The sequence below is a fragment of the Eleginops maclovinus genome, chromosome 15 (genome assembly GCF_036324505.1).
Source record: "Eleginops maclovinus isolate JMC-PN-2008 ecotype Puerto Natales chromosome 15, JC_Emac_rtc_rv5, whole genome shotgun sequence".
NCBI lineage: Eukaryota > Metazoa > Chordata > Actinopteri > Perciformes > Eleginopidae > Eleginops > Eleginops maclovinus.
Window position 1 is genome coordinate 3,298,080 of NC_086363.1, and position 26,912 is coordinate 3,324,991.

Here is a 26,912-nt window from a genome sequence, read left to right on the forward strand (position 1 = left end):
TCCATACTCTCTGATTACTTACTTTGAGAAATATATGGATGTATCTTTCTACAAGAAATCAAAGGAATCCCAAGTTGTAAATGTTATTTTTGTTTTAAATCCATGCAGTAATAGAGTACTTTTTTCAAAATAAAAGTCTAAACCTCTGATCCGAGTCGAGGAGAACTGGATTACAAATCTAACCAGAGACTATATTTACTTTCTTCACTCATTGACACCAAGGCATACAGAAGAGGCAGCAACATCTGCAATGAATCATGTATTTTTATATTTTCTTTCTGTAATCAAAACATTTCATATGGTTACAAAAGGTTTTGATACCCAGCCATATGAGAGGTCACCATGATGATAAACATCAAACTGCTCTCAGATCATCAACATTTATACTTAATTTTTATACTTCCATTTGTTTCATTCTGTAAAACAGCAGAATGAGCTAAAATGTTAACTTCATTAAGACATTTAATCAGAAACATTTACCCTAAAAAGGCCACATGGAGATACAAACACGAAGAGAATAGAGATAACATCATGTTGCAGGATTCCTGGGTAATGTAGTTTCCCACAAAACTAACCTCTAGCTGCCACCTAGGGCGGCTGAAATCCAAAGCTTCTCTATGAACCTTACAGAATAATATACTGTCTATCATTACAGTAAAATTGATAAAAATCAGTCTTTTGCAAACATTAAATGCTATTTATATTATACAAAATGTACTTTTTGTTGTGGAAATTCCACACTTAAGAACAAACCTACAAGTTTCAAATCAAAGTTCCAGCTGGAGGCCAGATAACATGCACAACCAATGTCGTACAAGGATCTGACCCCGATCAAACATTAAACCAGATTCTTAAAGAGAAGGAAGAAGGGGAACAACCAATCAAATTCTACATTACATGATACTAAAACAAAGGGTGATGGGAAAGGGGAAGCTAAATCAACGGACAGAGGGACAGACATTTGTCTTTCTCAGGAAGTCAATACTTTAACAGCTTGATGTGAATTTCATTAGTGAGATGTGGATTGAAACTGTGGGAAAGTCAAACTGCGGAAGCAACTTACAGTGACATATATATAATTAAATGGGACTATAAATTAAACTGTAATCCAGTTGCAGCACTCATTTAAAAAAAGCTCCCATCACGACACTGACAGGAGAGAGGAGCTCAGCTGTCTGCCTCACCGTTCTGCATCGGCCACATCTCTTCATGGAGTCATGAGAGCGAGACGTGACGTCATTAACGTGAGTCAAAGAGCTGCTCTTCTTCTGTGGTGTCAGTGAGGTGGCAACCACTTTAACCCCCCCCCCCGCTCAGCGTCTGTAATGTTCATATCTTTTACAGATGTGCAGAGATGGAGGAGTCGGCGGCCCGCAGGATGGCCTCCACACTCGGCCTGTCCATCGGGTTTTTAGACGGGTGACAGAGGAGGACTTTCCCCGCTTCATCCAGCAGAAAGTCGCCTCCCAGCTGAACAGAGACATAAGAACAGCTCCTTCATTAAATGCTTTTTATGTTGATCAAATGACTCAGTTACATGCAAACGGAACAGGTTTCAGATAATTGTCAGCAGACTCAATAGTGCCATGTAAAAATGTGGTGACTTGGTTCATTTTCCTGCTGATATCTGTTGAAAATGTAGCTCACAATTCTCACATTCAAGCCAGAAAAACATGAAAAACGATATTTTAAATGCAATTATTAACAATATGTTTATCTGTTAAGGAATATATGTAAATGTTTAATAGCTGGAATATTTCTTTATCAAATATTTACATCAGCGCTTTGTTTTTTTGAGTATTTCATTTTTTTGTTGAAATTAATTAAGAGCAATCATAGATCATACGTACCCTCACTACCATTTCCCTATTAAAAGTCATTAAATGCTGTTTAATACAAATACAACATAACTTTTTGGTGGTTTTAACAGTAACCAGGAAGTGTCTTCTAATCAACACATCAGTGTCAAAGTGTTTTCCGTGCTGCACATCTGTACCTGGTAGATGTCTTCCAGCATTTTGTGGGGCATGTCGGGGAAGTCTCGGTCCACAGCTCCGTACTCTGAGTACCGCAGCAGGCAGCCGAACTTCATCACCTTAGCGTAGGACGAGCCGAGGCCAAAGCTCCTGTACACCTGAGGCAGAGAGGACACCATCTATCTCTGCAGGAACACATGCTGGCAGCTTCATGCACTCACAAAAAAAGAGAGAAAGGCATCCTCTGTGGATACTCTAATATATAAAGTGATTTTTTATTCTGCTTTCAGGACAAATCATCAATCAGCTGCTAAATCCTCTGGTCCATCAGATATAATCTTCTTTAGCTGGGTTTTATTTTATTTTTGAGAACAAGGCAAATCCCTTAATATTCCTACGACACCCTTCGTATAGACTTTATATATAAAACACACTTCCTGACCTTCCTCTGTGGATCCAGCAGCATGTCAAAGGTAGATCCAGTCTGCTCTCGCCACATCTGAGCGCCCTGCAAACCTCCGAACGCGACCACCAAGACCCGCACTGACCGAGCCTCCAGGACAGCCTGCAGCCACAGCATGAAAAACATATATATTTGGCTTTTAAAGGATCTGTTATTCTTGCTTTTCCACATTTTGGTTTAACTGTAAGTCATTTATTTATAGGAAAGTTACTGGGTCCTGGCTGCAAGGCCATGGAAAAAATGTTGAATCTATTTCAGGCAGGAAATAACATTTAGGAATGCATGTGGGTGAAGGAACTCAAAATACAGGGAAATTGATGAGAAGAATTTGAGATTATTTATGGGCAGATAAAGCCGTATGAAGCTTGGGGTTTTGTTTCTATTTGTTTTGAAGACATTCAACGCTTTGGTTACTGTAAAGACAGTGACACCTGGTGGCCTGCCAAAGGAAGAGCACCATGATTTGAATGGTTTTATTCTCATAGATCTGCAAAAACAGTCAGATATTTATAAATGAATGCGGTTTAAAGATGGTTCATCGCATGAATGCTGATAGTATTGCATCTAACGTATTTGAATTTGCTTTGGGTAAGAGCATCAGCTAAATAAATGTAATAATAAGGATATAATTATTTGTATTTATTCTTGGAAAATGGTCTTTATTTTTCTGTATTTACATTTGTATGTTTGTGACATCTTGTATAGATTAAATAAAAATACACTTCTCTTTTTGGATTGAGGCTGAACCGACCTGTCTGTCCCTCAGCTCGGCCACGTGGTCTCGTCACGGTAGTCATCCGTAATGTCGGATTAGAACCAGCAGCGGCTTCTCCCCCCGACCCAGGTACTGACCCAGAGTCACACTCCTGAACGACACAACAACACCAGCAAGTATGTCATCTAATCAGCCGTATGAAAAAGTGTTTTTGTATTAACACTAAAAGTAATTAAGAGCATCAACAATAGCCCAGGTTCAGAGCGACGGTGTGTGAACTCACTCTCCGCTCCGTCCGTCAGTGAAGGCAGTGTCCGGGCTCAGGCTGTCGGCCATCTTTCCTCCTGACAGCTGTCTGTCTGTCGTCTGCAGACCGCTGTCCACGCTCTCCAGGAAGGAGTCCCACTCATTCTGCACACACACACACCCACACACACACACAAGGGTTAAAACCAGATACATACCGGTACGTTCAGGCAATCTTCCTGACAAAAATACAACAAAATAATGTAAAAATAAACACTGAAAGTCTGTGACATAAGTCCTGTCCTTTTGTTTCTAAAAAACAAGTCACATTTATTGTATTTCAATAAATAAAATAAAAATGCTAACCCTTTGCAAACTTGTATTACGTATTTTATAACCTGTATTTATCCTTCTATCTTTGTATCTTGTTTATAAAATATGAATTTGTACATGAAGTGGGATATTTGCGTCGATGAATCAGAATTTAAACTGTTGAATTTAGTTCATAGTATGCACAATATATACATAAATACATAAAGAGACAGAGAGCTCCACACATACAGACCTCCAGCTGCAGAAGCTCCTCCACCTTATCTCTCACCGTGGCATTGCTGGAAAAATACAAAGTGGTGTCACCCAACTTTATTATTAACAAAACAAAGAAGAGTAATTGATTCACGACAGTAGTTGAATCTTGGCATGGGAAAAAGCAACGCCCACTGGCAGGTATTTTTTAATGAAGGTTCAGCACAGTGTTGTTGACTACGGATCAGTTAGGGTGGAGCTCAATGTCAGGGTGGGAAGTGTGTACATTTTGCCTGATGAAGGTGTTGGAAAGAAATAAATGTTTGCACGTTAGACAGTGTGCTGGAGCACGTAGATAGATATGCTGCGTGTGTTTTTCTCAGCATTCAGACCATCACAGGACACAAAGTCGTTCAATACATGTGATCATATTTGTATCATCAATCCCTTTGGCTATACCATAATCGTGGAGTGAAAGTCTGATACTGTCACAGCCCAACACACAAATGTACACTATTCCAAATTCTGGAGGCAGGGAGGGCAGGCATGAAAAGGAATTATAAAGAAGCCTGTAAAAGCCTGAAGTAACTGGGATGGAAAGTTCAATGGAGATGAAACTCAGAGAGACGAGGGAGAGCTGGAACTCGGTGGCAAACACTGAAGGTTGATTTGAAGTTAACGGCCGGAGAATTGACAACACATTCGCTGCAGCCACGAGTTGACACAGCGGTTGCCCGATGAATTCTACTGCAGTCCGAGGTTTTAACCAGTTCAGATTGTATAAATCAACATTCCTCATTAGCGAGACTAAACAAGTATGGTCCATGGCAAAAGAATGTGCGCCTAGATCCAGATAGGAAGTGTTCCTAAACAATAAACGATCTCAGGTCAGCTTGTGCTCGGCCATAAAACGGGCAACAACAAGGAGCCCAGGCTGCCCCTCCTTAATGGAGATAAAAGTGCGGTAGAGGATTAGGGCCAACAATATTTTAGAAGTTGAGATTTTACCAATTAATCAGTCAGAATTCAGAGATTTTCAGAAAAAAAAAATCACTTTTGATCAAATCCTTTTCCATTTTTAGATCGTTCACTTAATGAAAGTACTACTACACTGAAAAAAATACTACTACAAGTAAAAGTACTGCATTAAAGTGATAAGTAAAAGTATTTATCAGAACAATTGTGTTAAATCAATTCAAATTCTTAAAAGGAAAAGCAGAAAAAGCACGGGGCTGTGTTTTTACACAACGTTCTGTCAATCCACTCATTGTTACAGTACTTAAATCCACTCATTGTTACAGTACTTAAATCCACTCATTGTTACAGTACTTAAATCCACTCATTGTTACAGTACTTAAATACACTCATTGTTACAGTACTTAAATCCACTCATTGTTACAGTACTTAAATCCACTCATTGTTACAGTACTTAAATCCACTCATTGTTACAGTACTTAAATCCACTCATTGTTACAGTACTTAAATACACTCATTGTTACAGTACTTAAATCCACTCATTGTTACAGTACTTAAATACACTTTGGGATAGTTTATCTACATCAAAACGTCATTTTAAAAGTGTTTAATACGTTTTGTGTGAAGAAATGTACAAGGTAACTAAAGCTGTAATTACATGTAGTGAGGTAAAAAGTACAACTTTAATGAAGTGGATTGAAAATAAAGTAGTTGAGTAAATGTGCTTTCCACCACTGGTTATATACTTGTACTTACTGATGAAACTTCTGCCATATGGCCTCTGCTTCGCTCCTCTTCTTCACTCCGAGGCTGCACAACAACAACAACAACAACACACACAATCAAAGCACATCAACCAGACTTCATTATACGTATTAACGTTCCTGCAGGTGTTTGTGCTCTCCTCACCTTTTGTAGAAGTCTGCTCCGGCTGTGATCAGGCCGAATAAAATGGAGATCTTATGGGGGACAAACTTCTCCAGGGACTCTGCAGGAGAACAAAGGGGCACAGTGATTGGTCGAGCTGCTAATGTGCAATGTCACTGTGTTGGCAATAAAGCATGACATGGATTAGATTTCGACACCTTCAGTCCGGAGACCTGATCACACTGATCTGCTTTACAACTAATGAGAAGCATGGTAGCCTGCCTTTAAATATTCAAGAGGAAACTTGTGAATTATAATTAATAATGTAATAATATGTTATAAACATGATAAAAAACAGTGATAGCGAATGTTAATGTAGCTTTAAACTAGTTTATTTTAACTACATTTGACATTTTATCATACATTTTCATAATGAAACCACTGCATAATTGCACTTAATGTTGTTTGCGTGTTGGGAAAACAAACAACTGAACCAATCGTATCTCTTATTAATTGCCAATGCTTAAAAGTGCGTTATTTAATTAATTTCCACTAGATTTAACATGTTAACTTAAGTACTGCCAGTCTACCCGCGAACTTCGATTACATTTCTTGCATTTTAACACTTGTGTGCATGTTGTAACCAATATAAATGTACCAATAATAAACTAATCATTATATCCGATCTATTATTAGCTCTTCTTTAATTCGGCGTGCATATAAGCTATTTAGCAGCACACATTACAGTAAAATATTGTCTTTTATTATTGGTTTACGTGCTTCCTGCTGTCTAAAGCTGCATAGCACAGCATTATAAACGCTCAAAAATAAGGAGCTTTTGGTGTTTTATATGAGGCGAATTATTTATAAGACCAAAATAATGCACTCTACATTAATAGAAGTCATAGTTAACGTTGCGTCTACCTTTCTTGGCAACAAAAAAATGTCCTAAAAGTAAAAGGAGTATTTCATCCTACCTGCGGCGTCCTGCTGGGCTGTCTGCAGCAGCACTTTGTTAAGGTTGACCAGCAGACTGAGAGCACTGGTTAGAGTGTCCTCAGAGACAGAGACATCCTCAGCCATGGTCACCGGCTCTCCTCTCACCGGCTCGCACACACCGATACTGACCGGGCAGCCATGTGAGCTAAAAAAGTGCATACCGAGAGACCACGTGACATCATGACGTGGTTTTAAAGCCAAACCGTGCAGTCATTGGTTTAAGCCTGACTGTTGCAACACTGCGGGGTCAACTTTTAAGTCAAGGTACTTTACCATTTTATTTTACTTTGTGCTTCTACTCCACTACAATTCAGAGGTAAATGGTGTACTTTTACTCCACTACATGTATTTAATAACTTTAGTTGCTAGGCAGATTAGGATTAATGATGGTAGATATAATGATCCCTTAAATCAGACTGTAGTTCACCTGCAGTAAATCCAGCAGCTACCCTGCAGTATACAAAGCCATTCAAACTAGCTGCACCTTTACCAGCTCTGAGAACACTTTAATGATCAATCATTATAAAACATATCAGAGATATTATTCTGAAATGGACCAATCAGACAATGAGTACTTTTACTGTCGCTACTTTAAGTACATTTAGAGGAGAGTACTTTCTACTTACACTGGAGGAACATTTTTACTTGTAACTTTCACTTTTTGCTATTTATTACATTAAACCCATATTTTAATTGCATCACAGCTTATTTTTCATGTATTTTTCCCACAAAAGTAACACAGAGCCTGTTCACATTATCAATCAGTTTTATTGACTGCTGAACATTCATTCACCCACTCAAGGAAATCCAATATAAAATCCCTCCTTCAAGTTTTAAGAGCGCACCATAGCACTGAGTGACCGGGTCGCAGTGCAAAGATAAAGAAGACGAGCAGTCAGCACAATCATTGATATAAAAAAGGAAGCAGACTGTGAGCTGGAAATAAATTAGATATGCCATCAAACATGAGTTTGTTCTTTGTGGATCTAATAAAATGCTAAATTTGAGGAAAGCTGCCGTTCAGTTAAGAAGTCCTGCTGCGTTGAGATGACTTTCAGTAGAAAAACTAGCAGTAAAGGCCTTTAAATCAACAAAGCTGTGAAAAAAGAGATGGAAAATGTGTTGAGATTTGTTCCAAAAACGGAATACTTTGGGTGAACTTCCTGCTGAGCTCTTTTCCTCCTTGTGCTTAAACTGACATTGATCGTGTAGCCTCAATATCACTCAAGTATGTTTGTTTCATAAGGTTGTAAACATCAGATCCCATTCATAGTAATACACTTATTTCCTCATTTTATCTCAAATAAACCCCCCCCCAAAAAAAACAGCATCAGGTTTCTAATTTGTAAAGCCAGAATTAATCTCATAAAGTCTCACTAAAGAGAATCCCAAACAGCGGTAAATATTTGGTATTTATCAACCAATTAAATGTGTTTTTGAAGATTTCCCAGACCTGTTAATCCACTTTATTCTGGCCAGATTTCCCCCTCTTTTGGAGGGTTTTTTTTAAGCTCTTTTTCCCCAAAGTGATCCTCTTAAAGGACAGCTTGTCACAGCACATTTCATCCGTGGAGGTCCAAAGGAAATCCGGAGATGCGAGAGACACAGATGGCATCCAATTCAAGCTAAAGGAATAATAGCAAAGACGATGACAGTGTGTGATGTGCTTTTACCGCCATCTTTAATTAATCCTCTACGAGGCCCAACATTCAGAGGAGTCAGAGAATATTCAGGACACTTTCCAAGTTGCTCATATTTTGATTTGTTTACATATTTTACTTTTAAAATGGAGATATACTGCTTTTCAAATGAGACTACTATAAAATAACCTAAAGCTAAAAAGACATAAAACTAATCGATTATTATTAATTATTCCATTAAATATCCCCCCAAATAATGGCTGCTTTTGCTGCTTATTATAGGTTTGTGTTTTTGTCTTTTTAGATTCATACATTTATATTTAATAACATAATTATTTAATCCAAGTCAAATTTTGTTGAATTTTAAAAGGTATTTCTTTTATTTTGAAAATCCTTTCTCTTTTATTTTGTGGTTTTCGTATTTTTTTTTTGTTCCAATCTCAAAAATCTTTTGTATTATCAGTGTTATATATTTGTAAAATTACATCAATGGATGTGAACACAACAAGCCTCTGTTGAATATTAAAATAAGTTAAGAATTATTTATTTTGACATTCATTAAATGGTGTTTTCTTCCATTTCTCTGCTGTGTCAAATTGTAAATGTAAAGGAAAGTATTGAAGAACATTTCACAAAATATTTAAAATACAAAGAACAATTTCCCATAGTCGTTATTCAAGTGTCTTTTTCCATAAACTCAAATAATTCAATTTAAAATGACATAAAACTCAGAGAAACAGCATTTCTTTTGCTTTTTGAAAGAAATCATTCCCTGAAAATGATCTGAAATCCTCTGACTGTTGCTCTCATAGTCGTTCAGCAGCCAACCCCTCTTAACACTAACCCCTTTTATTGTTCTTGCTAAAGGAAAGCGGGGTTCAATACCCCGATAAGACATATGCGACACTTCCTGTCACGAAAACCCAAAATAAAAAAGAGAGACTGCTTCAAGTATCCAGAGTGGAATTCAATAGCCCTGAAGGTTTTTGTTTCATCATTTCTTTCCCGTAGATCCCAAAACTCTTTCTCTGCTGATAGGCTGGACTGTGTGTGTGTGTGTGTGTGTGTGTGTGTGTAGTAGTGGTTAAGAACATGGGTTTTAAAAGGCCAAACAAACTTAAATGTTTATAAGAAAATCACTTTTAGGGGCCAAATTAAAAATGAGTCTTAGGTTTAAATCCAATCCAGTGCTGTTATGGAGGACTGTGTGTTTTGTGTGTGTCAGTGCGAAGGCCTATAAAGCAGAGCAACAGTGCGGGGGGGACAGAATCCGTTCTGCATCCCAAACTGTGACACCTTCCCCAAAACAGCTGGAGTGTGTAAATATTGGGACTGAAGATTTCATTGTGTTTTTGTACCTGAACTAAAGTCTGAAGCAAAATTAAACTGAGTAAACATGACATACAGCTCAACCAAAAATGCCAAAACAAATATTTCTACTCTTACCTGTTACGCAATCTCGATTGTATTATGGGTGCTTCCCCAAATGTTAGAGATACTAATCATAGAGACGTCTGCCTTGTCTAGAACATATTGGACCTAAATGGCACTCAAAGTGACAAACATGAGAGAAACCTCAGCGGGTCATAGTCCGGTAGAAAGAAAACCGTTCCTCCATGAAACGGCTGACAACAAGGTCACTGGAAGGTCATTCCTCTTGAGTTTCTTCAACATCTTTGGACACATTGAGCTCAACGAACAAAGTGCCATGTTGAAGTTTTACATTAAAAAGAAGGCAGGCATCTCTATGGTGAACAGTCTCTAAAACTCTGCAACTCTTACCAATGCAGAATGATGAATAGCACTGCAGCTAAGAGGGAGAAAGTGTATCGGATATCACGTTGACACAAGTAACGGAACAAAGGTTGCTGTGTTTGTTGTTTGCTAAAGTAGAGTCAGTGTTTATTTAACTAGTCCTGCGAGCCAAATTATGTTCGGATTTTGTGACAACATCGAGTGTGTACGTGCTGGATGAATGCTCAACTATGCACGAGTTTAGAGCGTGAATCTAAATAAGAGGATGTTTCCTCAGAGGAAAAGTCTTTAAAAAACACATTCATTGCATTTTTTACTCCCTTAGTTTCTAGCCAAGGCCAATAGACCTGCTTCCAAAATGTGTCGACTAACAGTATGAATTTAAAATGTAGGGAACGACCGTTAGAGCTCGGGTGCTTTTGGGGTTGAGTTGAGTTTGGGATGCAGAAGGAGGCGGCCCTTTATTCTGCTCAGTGCAGCAGCTCTGTTATTCAGACTCCTGTTGGAAGTTTTGTTAGGACTTCTTGGGACAGTGTGAGGAGGAGTCCGTGTTGAGAACCTCTATCATCGTTCTGCTGGACGGGAACGTCTCTGCTACAGACGGAAGACTCTGGTACCAGCCCGGTAAACTGTTCAGGGAGACAACAGATATGAATGCACTGCACTGAAGAGTGACCAATAAAACCTTGAAACCTTGATTACAAAAAAAGGAAAGGTTCGGTCTCGTTACCTTTTGAGGTTCATCCAGTTCTTCGCTGTTTTACTGAAGCTGTCTGGACTGGGTGTGGTCATGGCTTCAAAATCCACCAGCTGAGAGAATGTGTAACACACAATTAAGAGGATACACACACTGGGGGTGCATGTCTTATAAACATTTGATAAGACATGTTGTGTCTTTGTGTTGACATCTTTTCAGACTAAGCAAATGTTCTGCACGACAAAAAATGGTGCTTTTGGAATCCTTTCATTATTGTTTAACTTGTGCACTGCAAAAAAGATTTACAATTACACCCAACGACATGCATTTACTTATTTCACGATCGAAAGGGAGCAGGGAGAGGTAACATCTTATCTCGCAGTCCTCTGATCCAAATCAGAAATACACTTGCCAGAAATTCGTTGTTGCGAGCCAAACCTACATTTTGACAGAATTGCAGCTTGAATCTTCATAGGAATACAAATCTGCTGTTCGTTACCTCTTAAAGCCTCTACACAATCAATAAAAACACTTTTAAAGAACCTCTCTTAATCTACTGCTCTGGCAATACAGTGTAGTCCATTTCTGGATGAAACCAGAAAAGGGTAATATTTGTAGTCTCGGTGGGCAATTTTGATTCATTTTGGGTCGATTTTGAAGATTTACAGGACTCTGGATCAGTTGGACCGAACAGATTGCCAATTTATTTGAAGAGAAATTGTCCACAGTAGAGGTAATCATTGCCTTCTTGTGCTCTCTACAGTATATCCAATGGTCGCAACATTACTCATGGTACGCAAAATCAGCCCATCGCTGCTTTCTGGTTAAAACTGCCATCTTTGATCCTGAAAATGGATTCAGCTTCCTCAATAACCTCCAAAAGTGTCCAAATCAGCCAAGCATTTTTTAACTATTGTTCACCTACAGTAGGCTTATACTAATTTTACTAATTGCCATAAGTTAGCATGTGGCAGTTTGTATGTGCCGGGGGCCCGTACTATACATTACTAACATACAACTTAGGGGAACTCAACATCTCCGGGTTCATTATGCTGGCAACCAGACTAATCTGTCTACTAAAAAAAGGTTCTCAGGTTTTATTTCATTAATTTGAGAGACACACAAATCACCAGACATCTTTAGTCAAGCTAAGACAAGCCTGGACCTTGTGAGGACAAACAATAAGCTTCCTGGCACCTGAGCAAGATCAGTAACTCTTTACTGTCCTGTTTCAGGAACAATGTGTCTGCTTGGCGGGTGAAACACAAGTCAGAGTTTCAGTCGAGCTCTGTGACCAACAACAGACTCTTTTATTCGGAGACAATAAGAAAGAAAGAGTTACTGATCCTTAACTCTTCTTCTAGTACTGTCTTATATGTCTTTTCAGCTTCACAAATTGCTGACTGTCACTGCATTTGGCGTAAAGTTGATTATTGTTTTAAGAGCTGTAGGGAGATGTAGCGCCTGCTGTGTGAGAGAGGGCAATATCACAGATAGAGGAAACCTTGGTGAGCTAAAAGTGAAAGTGATACCAAAGAGAAAATCTTCTGGCAGACATTATATTCAGACTTTAACTTTATTCCTTTTCCCAATCTCACGACCTTTAAGTAAAGCTGAATATTCAATGACGCAGTTGGATGTCAAAGGTAGACGGGTGCTGCAATAATTACTGTTGTCATACAAGTGTTCTTATTATGCTTAACTCTTCTGCTGGGGCAAAGTGTGTTATGGACCCATGACTATAATCCCTGGAACAGAGTCAAATCATCTCAATGTTTTGTAGTTAAAGTGCAGAAATGAAACGTGCAAAGTGTTACAGTGATCATGATAAATGCAAGGGAGACATCCGTTTCTTCACCTCTACCTAACATCTATCTGACATGTTATAAGGTCTGGCATACTCAGAGCCGAGGTGTATATCTGTTTATGTTTACCTTTCCTTTCGGGATCCTGCCGATCACCTCTTTCCCGCTGGCCATCAGAGCCCCCATCACCACGGAGTACGCCACCACACTGAGGAGAAGATCATCAGAGAAACACTCTCACACACTTGCATTATAAACTGGACTGCTCTGTAGCGTGGTAAAAGTATGAAAGGTTTCCTCAAAAGTTTCAAAACCAAGTGTAAAGTTAGGAAACACTAACCTGGATCCTCTGGAGAGGGGCATGAGGTTGCAGAAGTAATAAACCAGGGAGAGGATCAGGTTGCACACGGCATCTGCATCCTGGAAGACAGACAGGCGACAGAGCAAGACTTTACAGACACATCCTTCATTTTAAAACTGTCTTCACTGGGGACTGTCTCTCATATTGTTCCAGGTATCTGTTTCAGCTGTTACAATAATACAGATATTGTCTACACAGCTGTCAGTCTGGATCGAGTAACGGAAAGCTGAACAATGAGAGGAGTTGAGCCTAAGTTGAACTGACTTTTTATCAAGTCAAAAGGTGTTCGATAGTATTTCTCTCAAGTCTGAATTCCCTCTAGCTGCTGAAGCCATAGACATCCTGTAATTGATCCATTCACAAAGGATATTCTCTAGAGGAGATGTGATCTGTATTCTGCTTTCTGTATGAAAAACAAAGAAGCTGTAGTTGCCAGCAGAGGTGAATCTTACCCCGAGCTCAGTGGACAGCATTAAGGCCTTCCCTTTAGCGGTGAGGTCTTTGTAGATGGACTCGATCTCTGACTGGTACTGCTGCGTGCGCTCTTCTGTCGTCTGCGTCTCGACTGAAAACAACATGTTGCCCACCCTGAAAACACAGGAACCAGTTCAACCATCAGAGTATGAATCAGTTACTTCTGTCCTTACAGAGTCCAGCAGTGGCTCAGTCAGTAGGGGCTTGGACTGGGAATCGTAGGGTCGCCGGTTCAAGTCCCCGAACAGACTTGAAATATGGAAAGTGGACTGCTACTTGGAAAGGTCCCAGTTCACCTCCTAGGCCCTGCTGTGGTGCCCTTGAGCAAGGCACCGGACACCTCCAATCCCCCCTCCCCATTGCTCCCCGGGCGCTGCACGATAGCTGCCCACTGCTCCTAGTACTAGGATGGGTTAAATGCAGAGGACTAATTTCACTGTGTGTGCTCTGCTGTGTGCATGCATGTGACAAATAAAGAGGGTTTCATCCTCCGGTTCTGTTCTGTACAGGTCAAACACAGTGGCGGTCATTTCCTCGTACCTGTCTCCAGTGATGGTGATGGTAAAACCGTCAAACTCTTTCCCAAGATCCTTCATGCTCGGCACCTTGGAGTTGACCGTGAAGCCATCTCTGGTTTTACTATTGAACTGCTTCAGGAAATAAAACACACACACAAAAACATCCGAGGTTTTCACTGCTGAAGACGTAAAACAGCTTAACTCAAGGTCCTCTTTTTATTTCTATCTGAGCCCTATATTATTATTTTAATCCATGAGCACGTCTTCCGTTCGCTTTCCTCTGAACTAATGTTCCCGCTTTTCGTCCTTACCTTCATTATAGGAAGCAGATCTTCTACTTTATTCACATTTTCAAGAGCCTGCCGCACCTCTAAGAGTCCTCTGGGGTTGTACGCCCTGAGACGCAAAACAGGAGGAAGTCGGTGAAGGAGCAGCAAGAAACACAAGTTAGGAAACATGTTCATTTATATTTGTACATTAGAAAACTCTCATGCTAAATAAATAAAGCCTGGAGGAAATAATCGTTTCATTATTCTGCTTTGTGAGAGCATAGGAAACATAATACCATACATCTTGTGGACATGCTAAAGCTAGTCTTTTGTAGCTTTTTATTTCAGTTTTCCAACGAAAGCAAAGCTGCAACAGAGGCAGTACAGAATACATGATAATGGTTTATGAAAAGTGTTTTGGTTTTGGTGTAATTTACCCATGATACACCAGTATTCTGTCTTTGATGAAGTCGAGGATGTTGTCAAAGTACGCTAGGTATCTGATGTTGATAATCTGTCCCCTGAGGGAAGAAGAGGAACAAAAAAAATACAATGAATGTGTGAAGAAGACAGCCCTCAGAGTCAAGGCTACTGTACGGAACAAACAGCGTCGTATTACCAAGAATTTCCATAACAGTTTTACCGATACAAAGCTGAATGTGGAAAGTCAAGTCACTCGAGAGACTTTAGAGAGCTTCTGTCTCCGGGGGAAAGCTGTTACCTGATGAGGTTGATGTGATTGTTAAATCCTCGACTGAGACTCCTGGCAGGCATCTGGTCTAACCACAGGACGGGCTGGTCTGGATCTGCAATCCTACGAGCAGAAGAGGGAAAGATGGTTAGTCCGTTAACACAGAGCTGAGGACAGAAGACTCTCCGGTTGAAAGACAGAGAGAATGCATATCTGTATTTGGCTTGTCAAAGTTGATGCTATAAGTAAACCGTGACACAAGGCATGGAAATATAAATGTTTATTATTTACCGGCTTTTCAGTCCTCTAATCTGTAAATCACTTTTCTAAACACCACATGAAGATGAAGAAGAAGATGATTCAACTTTATTGTCATTGCACAGAGTACAAGTACTAGGACAACGAAATGCGGTCTCTGCATTTGACCCATCCTAGTGTTAGGAGCAGTGGGCTGCCATTATGTACGGCGCCCGGGGAGCAGTGTAGGTAACCAGTGTCTTGCTCAGGGACACCACGGTGGCACTAGGTCTTTCGGGGACTTGAACCGGTGACCTTCCAGTTCCCAGGCCAAGCCCCTATGGACTTTGCCACCACCGCCACCACATGAACACAGAGCTGGGTATGAGCTTCATTCTAGAATTGACTATGCTATGTAAGAGGGTTAATTGGTGGCTATCATGTATCAACATCTGTCTTCTCATCCCTTTAATCCTGTGTGTTTTAGGATGAGTTTTCTGGACATGAATATGACTCCACAGTTGCTCCCGACCTGCATTTCATTCTCTTGGAATATAGAACATTTATAGGTGTGTTAATCATTGTTTTCTCCTCTAGTAAAAAGACATTCACACAATTTTCAGTCAATAAATCATAGTGTGAAGTGATGTAGTTCAACAGTGTTTATAACAACACAGATCATCAGTTCTCACCTCCTCCATTTCACAGCTATGTCGAACATGTCTCTCCACTGCATTTGCCTCGTTTTGCCGTTGACTCTCACTTTGGAGTTGCTCCAAGTCCGATGCATGGCCTGCATCACCTCCAGAGTGGCTAAACCCATGGCTGAAACGGCACAAACATCCTTATTGTTTACTGCCTTTGTTAAAACTTCAAGTGTCTGTCTGAGCTGCAGCGTTCATCAGTCGTACCTCTGTGTATTCTCCTGTTGGGAAGGAAACCAGGTGTGTCGTATTGCATCAGTGCCCCCAGGTGGTCGGCGGTGCAGATCAGCTTCTGAACTTCACTGCTGTAGCTGTCGAAGTTCTGAGGCAGCACGTCTCTGCAGAACACACACAGGAGGAACTTCATCAGAGCTTTTATGACGGTGCGCTCCTTTAATCCAGGACTGTTCTGTTGCTACTTGCCAACCTTTTCAGATGTGATTGCAAAACAGAGTCAAACATTTTAATCTAGTGGCAGAAAACTTGTGTGGTGATGGATCCTGACTTCTGAGATGAAAATGTATAAATGTTATCTGTTATTATTTCTGTTTGAAACCCCTTTAATTGCTCTACAAATAAAGCACCTTATTATATTGCATTTCACTAATATCCTAAGCATTAACTGGAGTTTTTGTGATCTCAGAGCAATATTTGAGCATCATATCAGCTGTAAAGGAGCCCTCAAACCTACTTGATGTGTGGCTGCAGGCCGGGCTGTTCTTCATAGTCTTCTATTAAAAACGGCAGGTTCTTGGCCCAGTGGTTCTTAAAGTTTCCCGGTAAGTCCTGGTCCACGTTGTACTCCGCTACTGGGATGTCGAGGTGGGAGTGCAGGTAGCGAGAGTACTCTGGTGGGAAAATAAAGAGGGGGAAAAGCAGGGAGAGGATGCAAGATATCATTTCAAATGAACTGGTTTAGTGTAGAAATGGAGGTTTCTAGTTATAGGACTAATTAAGGTAATGTGTGTGCATGCATGGACACTGACCTCGGAGGTATTTCACTTTGAGGTATTCAGAGCTGGCCTTCTGTCCCAGCAGAGGGTCATTCAGCATGACTTTAGTCTGAGCCTTGATGCCCTCGTAGAACTGACCCATCGCCACGTGGCTTAACCCCTTCATGTACTGACACACCTCGTTGTACGGCTCCAGCTGAAGACACCTCTGCAGGGGAGACATTCAAAGAGATCAAGAGTAGAAGAAAGGTAAGAAGAGTTACAATTGTTTGTGTTTTTAAGTAACCCAAGGTATAAAAGAAGCTCCAAGTGTGGTATCATGGGAGTTGTTGTTTTCACCCCCATTGCAGTTGTCCTCTACCTCGTTAGCATTACTTTATTGTTCATCATCTAGGAAGCTTGTTACTGGAAGCAGAATATTTAGCAGATGTCTCATCCTCTCGAAAACAACGTGCCAGGTATTTAAAAAATCGGCAAAAACACAAAATAAAGATTTGTGTTTCTCCGTCTACTTCTAACAGGTTGTGATCCAAACTGCTCCTTACATTTTCTCAGCTTGTTTCTATGATCACTTACAATAAAACATGTCTGATGATGAAATCCTTCAACCAGTTAAAATATAAAAGTAAAAACAACAAAGATCATTGTGAAAATGTGGATTAAATGATGACGAAACTTTGCCATTATAGGCGACAAAATGCAACAGGCCTTGAACTCAATTACAATTACTCATTTTTCTAGGCTGAAAATGTGTGGAAACAACTCAACCAGATGTAAAACACAGGTTTTGGTTTTTACACGGAAAAGTTACAAATGATACCTTTAAATCTGCAGTTTAAATTAGTACTAGGCCCAAAAAATGTATCAGACAGGATTGTGTAAAATGATAAAGCCTAGCTATATTATTCCACAGTGTATCCCCCCCCGACACCTTAAAGTTGCCGATGGCCTCCTGCAGCGAGCCGTGGTGGTACAGCATCATGCCCCGCAGCTGCAGAGACTGGATGTGGTTCTGGTTCAACATGAGGGCTTTCTGGAAGCTCTCCATCGCCGACTCAAAGTCACCCAGCTCTCTGCAGGGAGGCAGGAGAGAAACCGAGAGAGCAACATGCACATGCTGTTAGCAAAGCAGAGGGGAGAGGTGGGTAATCTCAGCTCCTTCAGTGCAGAAAGGGACGTGTGTTTGTGAGCAGGGTATAGGACAGCCGCTGTACCTGTAAGCCTGTCCGAGGCTCTTATAAGCATCTATGAAGTCGGCCTTTAGTTTCAGCGCCTCTTTGAACGTCTCGATGGCTTCCTGAGGATAGACACAACACAACAACCCTTCAGTGACAACACAGGACACTGCAGGGGAGCGTGAGAACGGACCCAAAATGTTATACGCGGCAGACCTTATATCAGATATAACCGGATCGTGTTGACACAGTTTTAGTTTACAGTACAGATGTCGTCACAGTGGAACTCATAAGCGCCGTTCTGCAAACTCTTTTCGTGTAGATGCATAAAAGACTGTTTTGTAAAGTGTAAATACAATACAATTCCACTACGTAATCCTTGCAAGGAGTAAGATCTTATACGTAATTACAAAATACCAATTCACAAATGTAAAAGTACTCCACTATGAGTAAAAAGTGATGTATTAAAATCCTACCCAGGGAAAAGTACAGTTAAACTCACACTGTACATTTCACATGTATATTCAATTCCTTACACACTCAATGTATATATAAAATATCCTGCTTTATATTTAGTTTGCTGTACATTTCTTATTTCAACATGTATATTTTATACTTTTTTCTATTGAGATGTTTACATTTTGAATTGTTTATCTGTTGTCACAACGCCTTGTCTTTTTACGCCGCGGCAACGCAAACGCTTCCCCAATTGGGATCAATAAAGTACTTCTTATCTTTTCTTAATGTACTGAAAGTATCAAAAACACATATCTAAAAGACATTTGGGGATGCTCCCAAGATAAATCAGGGAGGACTTGAGACTATTTTTTGGGAAGGTCGAAGACGACAAATACATTTCTTTAAAAATATGTTTATTTATTTTGGACTTTTCTAAAAACCGTGGATCATTTGACTTTAACAGATGTCTAAATGAAAACATCTGACACATTTAGAGGCTGGCTATCGGGAGGCTCCACTCTCTCCCCTATCTCCCACCTCTCCCCCGCTGCCCCCATTGGACCTGGACTTTAACACCCCACACACACATCCAGCACCAGACACTCTCTACGCTGCTGTGGACACTCTTTTGCACTCATTTTTTTAATGTAATATTTTCATCCGTTTTGAAGTGACTGTTATTTCTGTTTAAATTTACTGTGGTGTTTTTTAAAATATATATACACATTTTATTTTTAATCCTCGGGATTGTAGGAAACAGTATTTTTGTCTGTACACACAAACTGAAAGATTGATCAAAAAGTTGACTTTCACTTCCATGACGAAAAAAAAGTACTGAGTAATTGAAGCTGGATAGTACATTTAGGGCCTGGATTATAGGTACAATGGAAATGTTCCGAGTAAAAAACAAGGACCCCCAAAGTTGTATTTGAGTATATAACACGAGTAAATGGAGTTATCTTCCTCCACTGGTCTCAGCTCTTATGGCTGGAACAGGGAAGAGGCCAGCTACTGGGTTGGCAGACAACCCTTCCCTCTTTCACATACAGTAAGGCCTGTCACAGTTTCCGCTGATTAAAAGCATGAAGAGATGCAAAGCAGATAAGAGTTACATCACTATACTGCTCTTTATGAGGAGAGTGACTGGTTCTGATAATCAAATGTTCTACTGGCTCTATTCTCAGTATTGCTCAAACTGATGGCTGTCGGTAGCCGCTGCACAGGGCTTCCCCCAGGATATTGGTTAGCAGTGGGTTAGCAGAGATGATAAGCACCACCAAAAGAAAACCACACACATGTGACTAAATGAAACAGAGCTACTGATGCAGCTTTGCAGAAAGTTTTGCAGCAGAAACCCGACAGATTAAACAACTGTACTTAATCGGACATCTATTAATCAAAGTGTGAGGAACTCTGAGTGTGCTGTGATCGAGGTCTAAACAGACTTACAAAATAACAACAAAATTAAGAGTTAGGAAAACCTTTTTACGTTGTTTTATAAAGCCAGAATCAAGCAACTCTAGTGTGTGTACGTACGGTGGTTTGGGACTATTCTTGGTGTGTATTTTCTATGAGAATTGTACAACATAATGAATGTAAGGGTCAGCTGAGACGGGAAGTCAGCTATGCATCAGGCCTGCCTGGCCCTCAGGGAGCCCTCTGCTTTTGTCATCAGTTTATAACACCCTGAAGGTCTTTGAGGTTTCTTATGACATAACAGAGCGCCTCCACAACAAACAGACAAAGGAAACGGGTGTGAAACACAGCTTTCTCTCAGATTCAGACAGCTGTATTGATCCAGAAAGGTCACCTCTCGCTACTGAGAGGTGTGCTCAAACCCTCTTATCTTGTAACCTACAAAAACTAAGGCTTAACTTCTAAAAATCAAGAAAACCCAGTCTCAAAATGTCTCCCCGAGCTGTCTACTTGGTTTAACTTGCAGCTGCTCGTAGGTGATTAAAATGTAAGGATTGAATAGTAATCACATTATCAGTAAGGCAGCTTGTTTTGATCAATTCCCACCATAAAACAAGCTCATTTTCTAAAAGATGTGCTCTTAAGCACCCACCGATGTTATATTTCTTTCAGTGAGGGGTCCCTAGCTAGAGCAGTTTACCTTTAGGCACGTTAAGTGTGCAGTAGTTGACAGCGTGCCGATTTTGCCCAACTGTCCCTCTAAGTAAGGCAAAACGAATCTTAGACGGGATGTTTGTGCTATGAATGCTATTTTTAAAGCCTGATTTGCATCGTTTTTTCTTAATAATGACGAAAACAAAACGTAATTCCTAGGTTTTTGCTTTGAAATAAACGTACCTTGAGCATGCCTCTGTGGAAGAAGGTGAGGCCTTTATACAGCATGGCGATGGGCTGATTCTTCTTCAGCTCTAAAGACTGCTGGAAGTCTTCCATAGCTGCCACATAGTCCTGGTGAGAAAGCACAGGGTCAGCATATGGAAGAAGGAGGACATGCATGTTCATATGCAGAACGTGTGATAATCAGACCTCTGAAATGAAGAGCAGTGTTCCTCTGTGTCGATAGAGACGGGCGGAGGGCTGCAGCTGGATGGCTTTGGTCAGATCGCCCAGAGCCTCGCTGATACGACCCAAAGGAGACAGGATCTAAACATGACATGCAGATGTAAAATAGAAAGCATACACTCAAAAAGAGACAATATATTTTCATATAACTCTCGCAGAAATCCTGTTGCTTATCTAACAAGGACAATGGCTTTCCTAAAATTACTTCACCAGTTACTAGGCAGACAAATAAACAAAATAATGACGGCAGGGTTTTCAGGAAGTGTTGCCTTTGTTAGCTATTAATGTGCTTCCACTATTAGCAAAAGCTGGTTTGATAATATCAGCGGAAAGAAGAAGATGATCCTCTGCAAATCACACCTGTCACATTTAGTTGACAAGGTGAATTAGATCAGAAAAATACTCTGCCGAGGCGAATCCATGTCCCATTTTGCAACTCAGAGTGCAGAATGTTCACACGATTGAGGAAGTCTATCACATTGTGCTCATAGATACTTCTTGTTTTAAATAAAGTACACTTATGGGCAACTGGCTACTGAGGAACAGCTGAATAAGACAGAACATGTTTTAAATGACAGGTAGGATGTTGAAGAATATGACTAAACGAACATCTCCTGAAGTTCTGAACAGGGTCTTCGGGCTGCACAGTGTTGTTGAAAAGTTCTTAAAGACTTAATGAAGCGACATAAAGTGACTCTCTGTTGGGGGGGGGGGGAGACAGGGTTGTGTAAGTGCTTTCTTGCATGTTAGATTGATTTCACCAGAGATGTTTTTCAAGTGGTTTTCAAAGAGGAAACAGCTCATAAGGAAAAGCCTCAGAGTGAAACCTTGAGGTGTGAGTGTTCAAAGTAGAAACTCAGAGTTTTTGCATGTCTGATATGACCGGCAGAAAACAACTAGTCTTACATTTGTAAGGAACAAGTCTTTTTACGTAAAAATCAACACTGATAAATTCCCCTTCTTTTCGAGTGTTGTGAACTTAAAAATAGGCTTCTTTTTTTTACATCTCACACCATCTCTGGCTTTGTGTACTTCCTGCTAATGTTTCTTTCACAGTCTTAATGTATAGTGAGCATACTGTATATTTTCCACAGTACAGCTTCTCTCTGCACCAGAGATGGACTGTGAGAATGACGCCATCAAGACACCAGTTATGATTCGCTGGCGGACATCTAAACATAAAATGATCAGATATAGTGGTGATAAATGATCAGTGGGATCAGATACATGATATACATTTTTAGTTTGGAAGTGTTTTATGCAAATTAAAATCACATTTAAGAACAGAGGTTTAGAGACCAAACCATATGAAGGATTTGCTCTCTCTGTTAACCTCACCTCTGCTCGCTGCTCGTAGACCTCTGGCCAGTTAGGCTCGAGGGTGATGACTCTGTTGAGCTCGAACAAGGCCAGGTCAGCATTCTTTATGTCCTGGCATGGAGAGAGGCAGAGGAGGCGTTTACATTTTGTTGACATAAACCTTTATATGGTGAACAAAACCAGGAGCAGAGCCACAAACGACTGAGAAAGATAAAGACTGCTGTCCAGTGTTTTAACTGGAGGTCACTCTTGAATTTGTATTCATCCTGCACATACCGGAGTGCTGCTGTCATCAAAATGCATGATGCGACAACAATGCCTAATCTTGAGACAAGGGAAGTTTGAGTTTAAGGGTGTAACTAAGGTTTTATTCTTCAGCAGGCTCACCATGTATTGCAAATAAAGGAAGTCAATTAAAAAGAGAGCAGAAATGGAATTACCTGAATAATCTGAAGACCGCTGACAGCTACTGCTACTGTCTGTCTTTCTCATAAAAAATCAAACACATTTTTCCATCCATATCATTTTGGATATAATCCCTTCTTATCATAAGGGGCGGGACATCTCTAAGCAGTTGACCAATCACAACAGAGCCGGCCAGCTAACCAATCAGAGCAGACTGGGCTCTGGTTTCAGACAGAGGGTGAAAAGAGGGGCTGCAGCACAGGCAGTCTGAGAAACACAAAGAGCTTTTTGAATATTAAAGCATGGAGACATGTCCAGGAGAGGTAAACATTTAGTGGGAAATTAGTATAATATGCCCTCTTTAAATTTAGTCAATTGTAAAAAACAACACCATTGTTTTAAAAAAACTTTAATCAAACACTCACCTGTAAGCTTTTCTTCCCGTAAGCTATCCCCCTCCCATAGATGGCACTGACCAGCTCTGGGTCGCCCTAAAATCAAAGATAAAACGTCAAGTCAAAAACATGTTGTAAAAACGCAACACAGAGAGGGGAAGTTGTACTCGAGGTTGAAGGGATGTAGGGGTTGACAAAATAGCACAAGTGCGGCCTAGTTGAAGCATGCAAACACACCTGTAATAAGAGCGAGAAGTGTTTGATGGCTTCATCATACAGACCATTGCCTATCAGAACGTAGCCTATAGCTGCAACGACAGAACAAATTACGATGAATAACTTAGCCAAATAAATGCTTTGTTTTTAGAAAAACATGCAATCTTACCAAGTTCTTCGTTTGTGTTGTGGTTTTCTACAGGGAAGGGGATTTTTTTCTGCTCTATAAACAACTTGGCCTGGTTCTGTGAGAGGTGGAGACAAGAAAAAAAAACATGTAGGGGTGAAAAAAACTGACAATTATGAAGATGCAGCACCGGCATGCAAATAGAAATAGAGCTTCCTGTGTGAAGCCAAAAACAAATCAACAAAATGTGGAAGAAATTCAGATTAACAAGAAGGTTATCGGGGGGGGGGGGCGAAAACATGCTTTCTGTTCCTCACATTGTACATTTATATTCTATACCTTATGCACCTAATGTATATATAATATCCTGCTTTATATTTTGTGTACATTTTTAGTCAGACATATCCATCCCTCCCTCCATCCATCCATCCCTCTGGAAACAAGTAGTGACACTTTGCTACCAAACATACTGAAATTACTACATTTTTCAAAGAAATTTTGAGGTGAGTTAAAAAGGGTTTGAATCAACGTGAAGATATAGTGCAACATGATCAAGGTTATTCTTAAAAATCAACCCCCAGAGAATGAAATCCTTCCATTGCAAAGGATGTTTACTAAAGCCAAGCAATAAATACTCTGTATAAAGCTATGCTGTCATTCTCCCTCTCACAGTGCCACATCGTATCACTGTGTGATCCCAAAGGGAGAACGGCAGCATGACATACACCATTACAGGATGCAAACCTGACAGCATGATGCAAATGTTGCTGTAGGCGGCATTTTGGGTTTTCAAAAACTGCAGCAAGACAGATGACAGGACAAACACTTGCCACATTTATAGCATCGGATAAAGGAACAGTAGCAACATCATCAAAATCACAAACTGGTAAAAAGCAGGAGGTGTTTTTCTCCTATTTCTCACTTGCATGGCAGATATTTCCTTGATGGTTAAGGTGTCAACATTTCAGGTTTTTCACACTTTTGTGGGGAAGCGGCTCACAACACTAGCTAAATCATTTCACCTCCAGAGGCAAGGTGCGGTCAATACATCTTTATGTTTTGTAATCATTATTGGGTGTTGTTAGAAGTGCAACAGACATGGTAAAAAGCATGGCTATTAAGCTGTTTGATATGCACGCAGCAAACGTGTTGTGCATCCTCAGAAATAAAGAGATTCTTTGAGGCAAAACAGTCATGCATCCTGGGATCAAAGAGTAAAAGCATCAAACCAATAATGCGCATCAAACTGAAACATGAGCAGAGCGTACTGGTTCATTAATAAATAAGATTAAATCAATCCATAATGTACAGCAGGGTTTCTTTCTAGATGAAAGACTGGAGAGCTTGTAACACAGAAATGTAGCCGTAGTGCAGGGCTGTTATAATAAAACAAAGCTGTTTATGCTTGACTCAAAAACCTATTTTTTTCCCCTAAAGCAAACACGTAAAGACTTCATCAGATTAGGGTGTGTGTGTGTGTGTGTGTGTGTGTGTGTGTGTGAGAGAGATCTTACCAGGATCTTCTCTGCGTTAAGCGAGAAGACAGACTCGCAGGGTGGGTTGCTTCCCTCCTCACAGTCTGGGTCTTCCAACTGTAAAATAGAGGACTCTGAAAAAGAGAAACATGCTGAGCATTTATAAAGGGGTCGAGTCACATTTAAAACATCACCGTTTGTCAAAGAGGAAGTGCCACAAGCAGACCTGACCCCACTTATAGAGGCACGTCAGCATTGCAGTCTGAATGGCTCCACAAAGCTCTCGAGAATGGAAAGCAATTAGTTATTTATTGCTCATTAATTCTAACAGTGTTGGAAGTCTTTGGCCGCTTTTAACTGCGTAGTTTAAGCTTTAAAAATATATATTTTGATCATTCTTTAGAGAGAGAAACACACCCGGTTCCATTCAAATATTGGGAAGTTAAAATTGCAATTAAGGTTTAAAAAGAGAATAAGAAGTAAATTGAATGCAAAGCACGTGCATTTTGCCAAAACTTTTTCCAAATTAAGGTTTGTGCAAATTTTAGGGGTAAAATGTAATCAATTATCAAAGTGATCACTGTGTCACTATGTCTGGGTTATGTTATGAATGTGTGGTAAAAATGAAAAGTTTGAAGCATGGACAGGGATTAATTTGTTGCGTTTTCATTGCATTAATGCAAAAAAGCCTAACTTTAATTATAATAATAAATAAACCAAGCATGTGCTTTGCCTCGGAGGCAGTAAACACATTTTAAAAAAGCTTAAAATGCATGTATCAAGTCTATGCTCTTCAGCTCCGCACACACGTGGATTCAGCCAAACAGCATAAGTCTCAGCACAATGTCAACTTGTACAACCAGTTCACCTGTCGTTTATTTTTGTCATCAACCACAAAAATGCAGTGCCATGTCCCAGACTGTACTACCTGTCACCTCTATGTGAATGATTTGATAAATAATTGCACTACAACTCTGCAGTATCATTTGCAGTTAAGCTACCTGCAGTATGCACACCTCACACATGTACTATGCAGTTTGCAGGGAGTAAAACAGTACAAAGCTTCTTTTAAATTCAACTATATATCTGGGGGCTATAGCAGAATCCAGCACAAGCTTATTGCCTCCTCAAAAATGTTTATGTTATGCTCTTTACGTTCTCTGGAGCAAGGCAACACCAAAATTGTATATTTTCTAAATGGAGTTTGGTGTTGACCTTTGAGGGTGAGCCTAAAAAAATCATTTTGTGAATGGACTCTTTGGTTCACTTAACTTACTGTTCTATACACAGACATGCGCTCACTCCTATGCTAATGATAATTAATTTGTCACCATTTCAAATCCCATTTAACCTCTACGGTCGTAAGAGCCAGAGCTTATCTCAGTTATCTCCTGTGGACTGTCACCGCTTGTTGTTATCAACTCATCTGTTAGCTTACAAACGGTTAGGCTACTTCCACAGTGACAGTTGAAACAGAGGGAAGGACGTGGCAGGGTAACAGCCGAAAAAGAGACTTTATTACCGCAGTCAGCCGCGTACTCTTCCCACTCCGACAGCGAGCTGCATCCCTGCTTGTGGAGCTCATTGTTGAACAGGGTGAGAGTGGAGAAATACTCGGAGGAGAGAATTTCCCGGCTCAGGTAGAGCAAAGAGAGCGCTACCACAACAGCCCGGCTGGCAGGGGCCATGTTGTGCTACATGTGTGACGCGAGCAGAGAGAGCGGAAGCTGCGGCAGTTCGATCCGAACCAGAGGGACACGCCCCCCTCACGCGCGAGAGAAGAAGAAGAAGAACACTGCAGCTGGAGATGATGATTAAACTACAATTCCCAGCATACTATGCGGCTGTCAAACCGGTCGATGTAATGCAGTCAAGCAAGCCGGACAAAACGAACACATTTTCAAAGTAAAATCAAATTGCACTACGTTTAGT

At 40.3% G+C, this 26,912-nt stretch overlaps 2 protein-coding genes across 3 annotated transcripts; both read right to left on the reverse strand.

The window, feature by feature from the left end:
• Positions 1 to 246: 246 nt before the first annotated feature.
• selenol (selenoprotein L) lies at positions 247 to 6,942 on the reverse strand. The gene is made up of 9 exons (XM_063902431.1): positions 6,745 to 6,942; positions 5,810 to 5,888; positions 5,657 to 5,710; positions 3,966 to 4,011; positions 3,438 to 3,565; positions 3,191 to 3,305; positions 2,419 to 2,541; positions 1,997 to 2,134; positions 247 to 1,470 (listed from the first exon to the last, which is right to left on the reverse strand). The coding sequence occupies exons 1-9, from the start codon at positions 6,923 to 6,925 to the stop codon at positions 1,339 to 1,341; spliced, it is 996 nt and encodes a 331-aa protein (XP_063758501.1). The 5' UTR covers positions 6,926 to 6,942; the 3' UTR covers positions 247 to 1,338.
• Positions 6,943 to 7,514: 572 nt separating this feature from the next.
• On the reverse strand, positions 7,515 to 26,683 carry ttc13 (tetratricopeptide repeat domain 13). 2 transcript variants are annotated; one of them, XM_063902143.1, is made up of 23 exons: positions 26,503 to 26,683; positions 25,020 to 25,114; positions 23,548 to 23,623; positions 23,400 to 23,470; positions 23,193 to 23,258; positions 22,381 to 22,473; positions 21,007 to 21,123; positions 20,818 to 20,928; positions 18,085 to 18,167; positions 17,802 to 17,943; positions 16,904 to 17,078; positions 16,609 to 16,765; positions 16,125 to 16,255; positions 15,906 to 16,038; positions 15,007 to 15,099; positions 14,723 to 14,806; positions 14,328 to 14,412; positions 14,039 to 14,145; positions 13,477 to 13,612; positions 13,004 to 13,083; positions 12,793 to 12,871; positions 10,892 to 10,971; positions 7,515 to 10,790 (listed from the first exon to the last, which is right to left on the reverse strand). In XM_063902143.1, exons 1-23 carry the CDS (start codon positions 26,666 to 26,668, stop codon positions 10,676 to 10,678), a joined length of 2,475 nt encoding a protein of 824 aa, XP_063758213.1. In that variant the 5' UTR covers positions 26,669 to 26,683; the 3' UTR covers positions 7,515 to 10,675. The 2 variants fall into 2 exon arrangements, with proteins under 2 accessions (XP_063758213.1, XP_063758212.1); XM_063902142.1 differs by having other exon boundaries at positions 14,039 to 14,148.
• Positions 26,684 to 26,912: the final 229 nt, after the last annotated feature.

Excerpts from the sequence above, each read along its gene's own strand:
- ttc13 (XM_063902142.1), bottom strand. The coding sequence starts at position 26,668 with ATGGCCCCTGCCAGCCGGGCTGTTGTGGTAGCGCTCTCTTTGCTCTAC. Across the intron at positions 23,259-23,399 it reads ACTTCTCGCTCTTATTACAG|GGCGACCCAGAGCTGGTCAG; the intron begins GTGTGTTTGCAT and ends CTTTGATTTTAG. Across the intron at positions 17,944-18,084 it reads AGCCTCGGACAGGCTTACAG|AGAGCTGGGTGACTTTGAGT; the intron begins GTACAGCGGCTG and ends GCCTCCCTGCAG.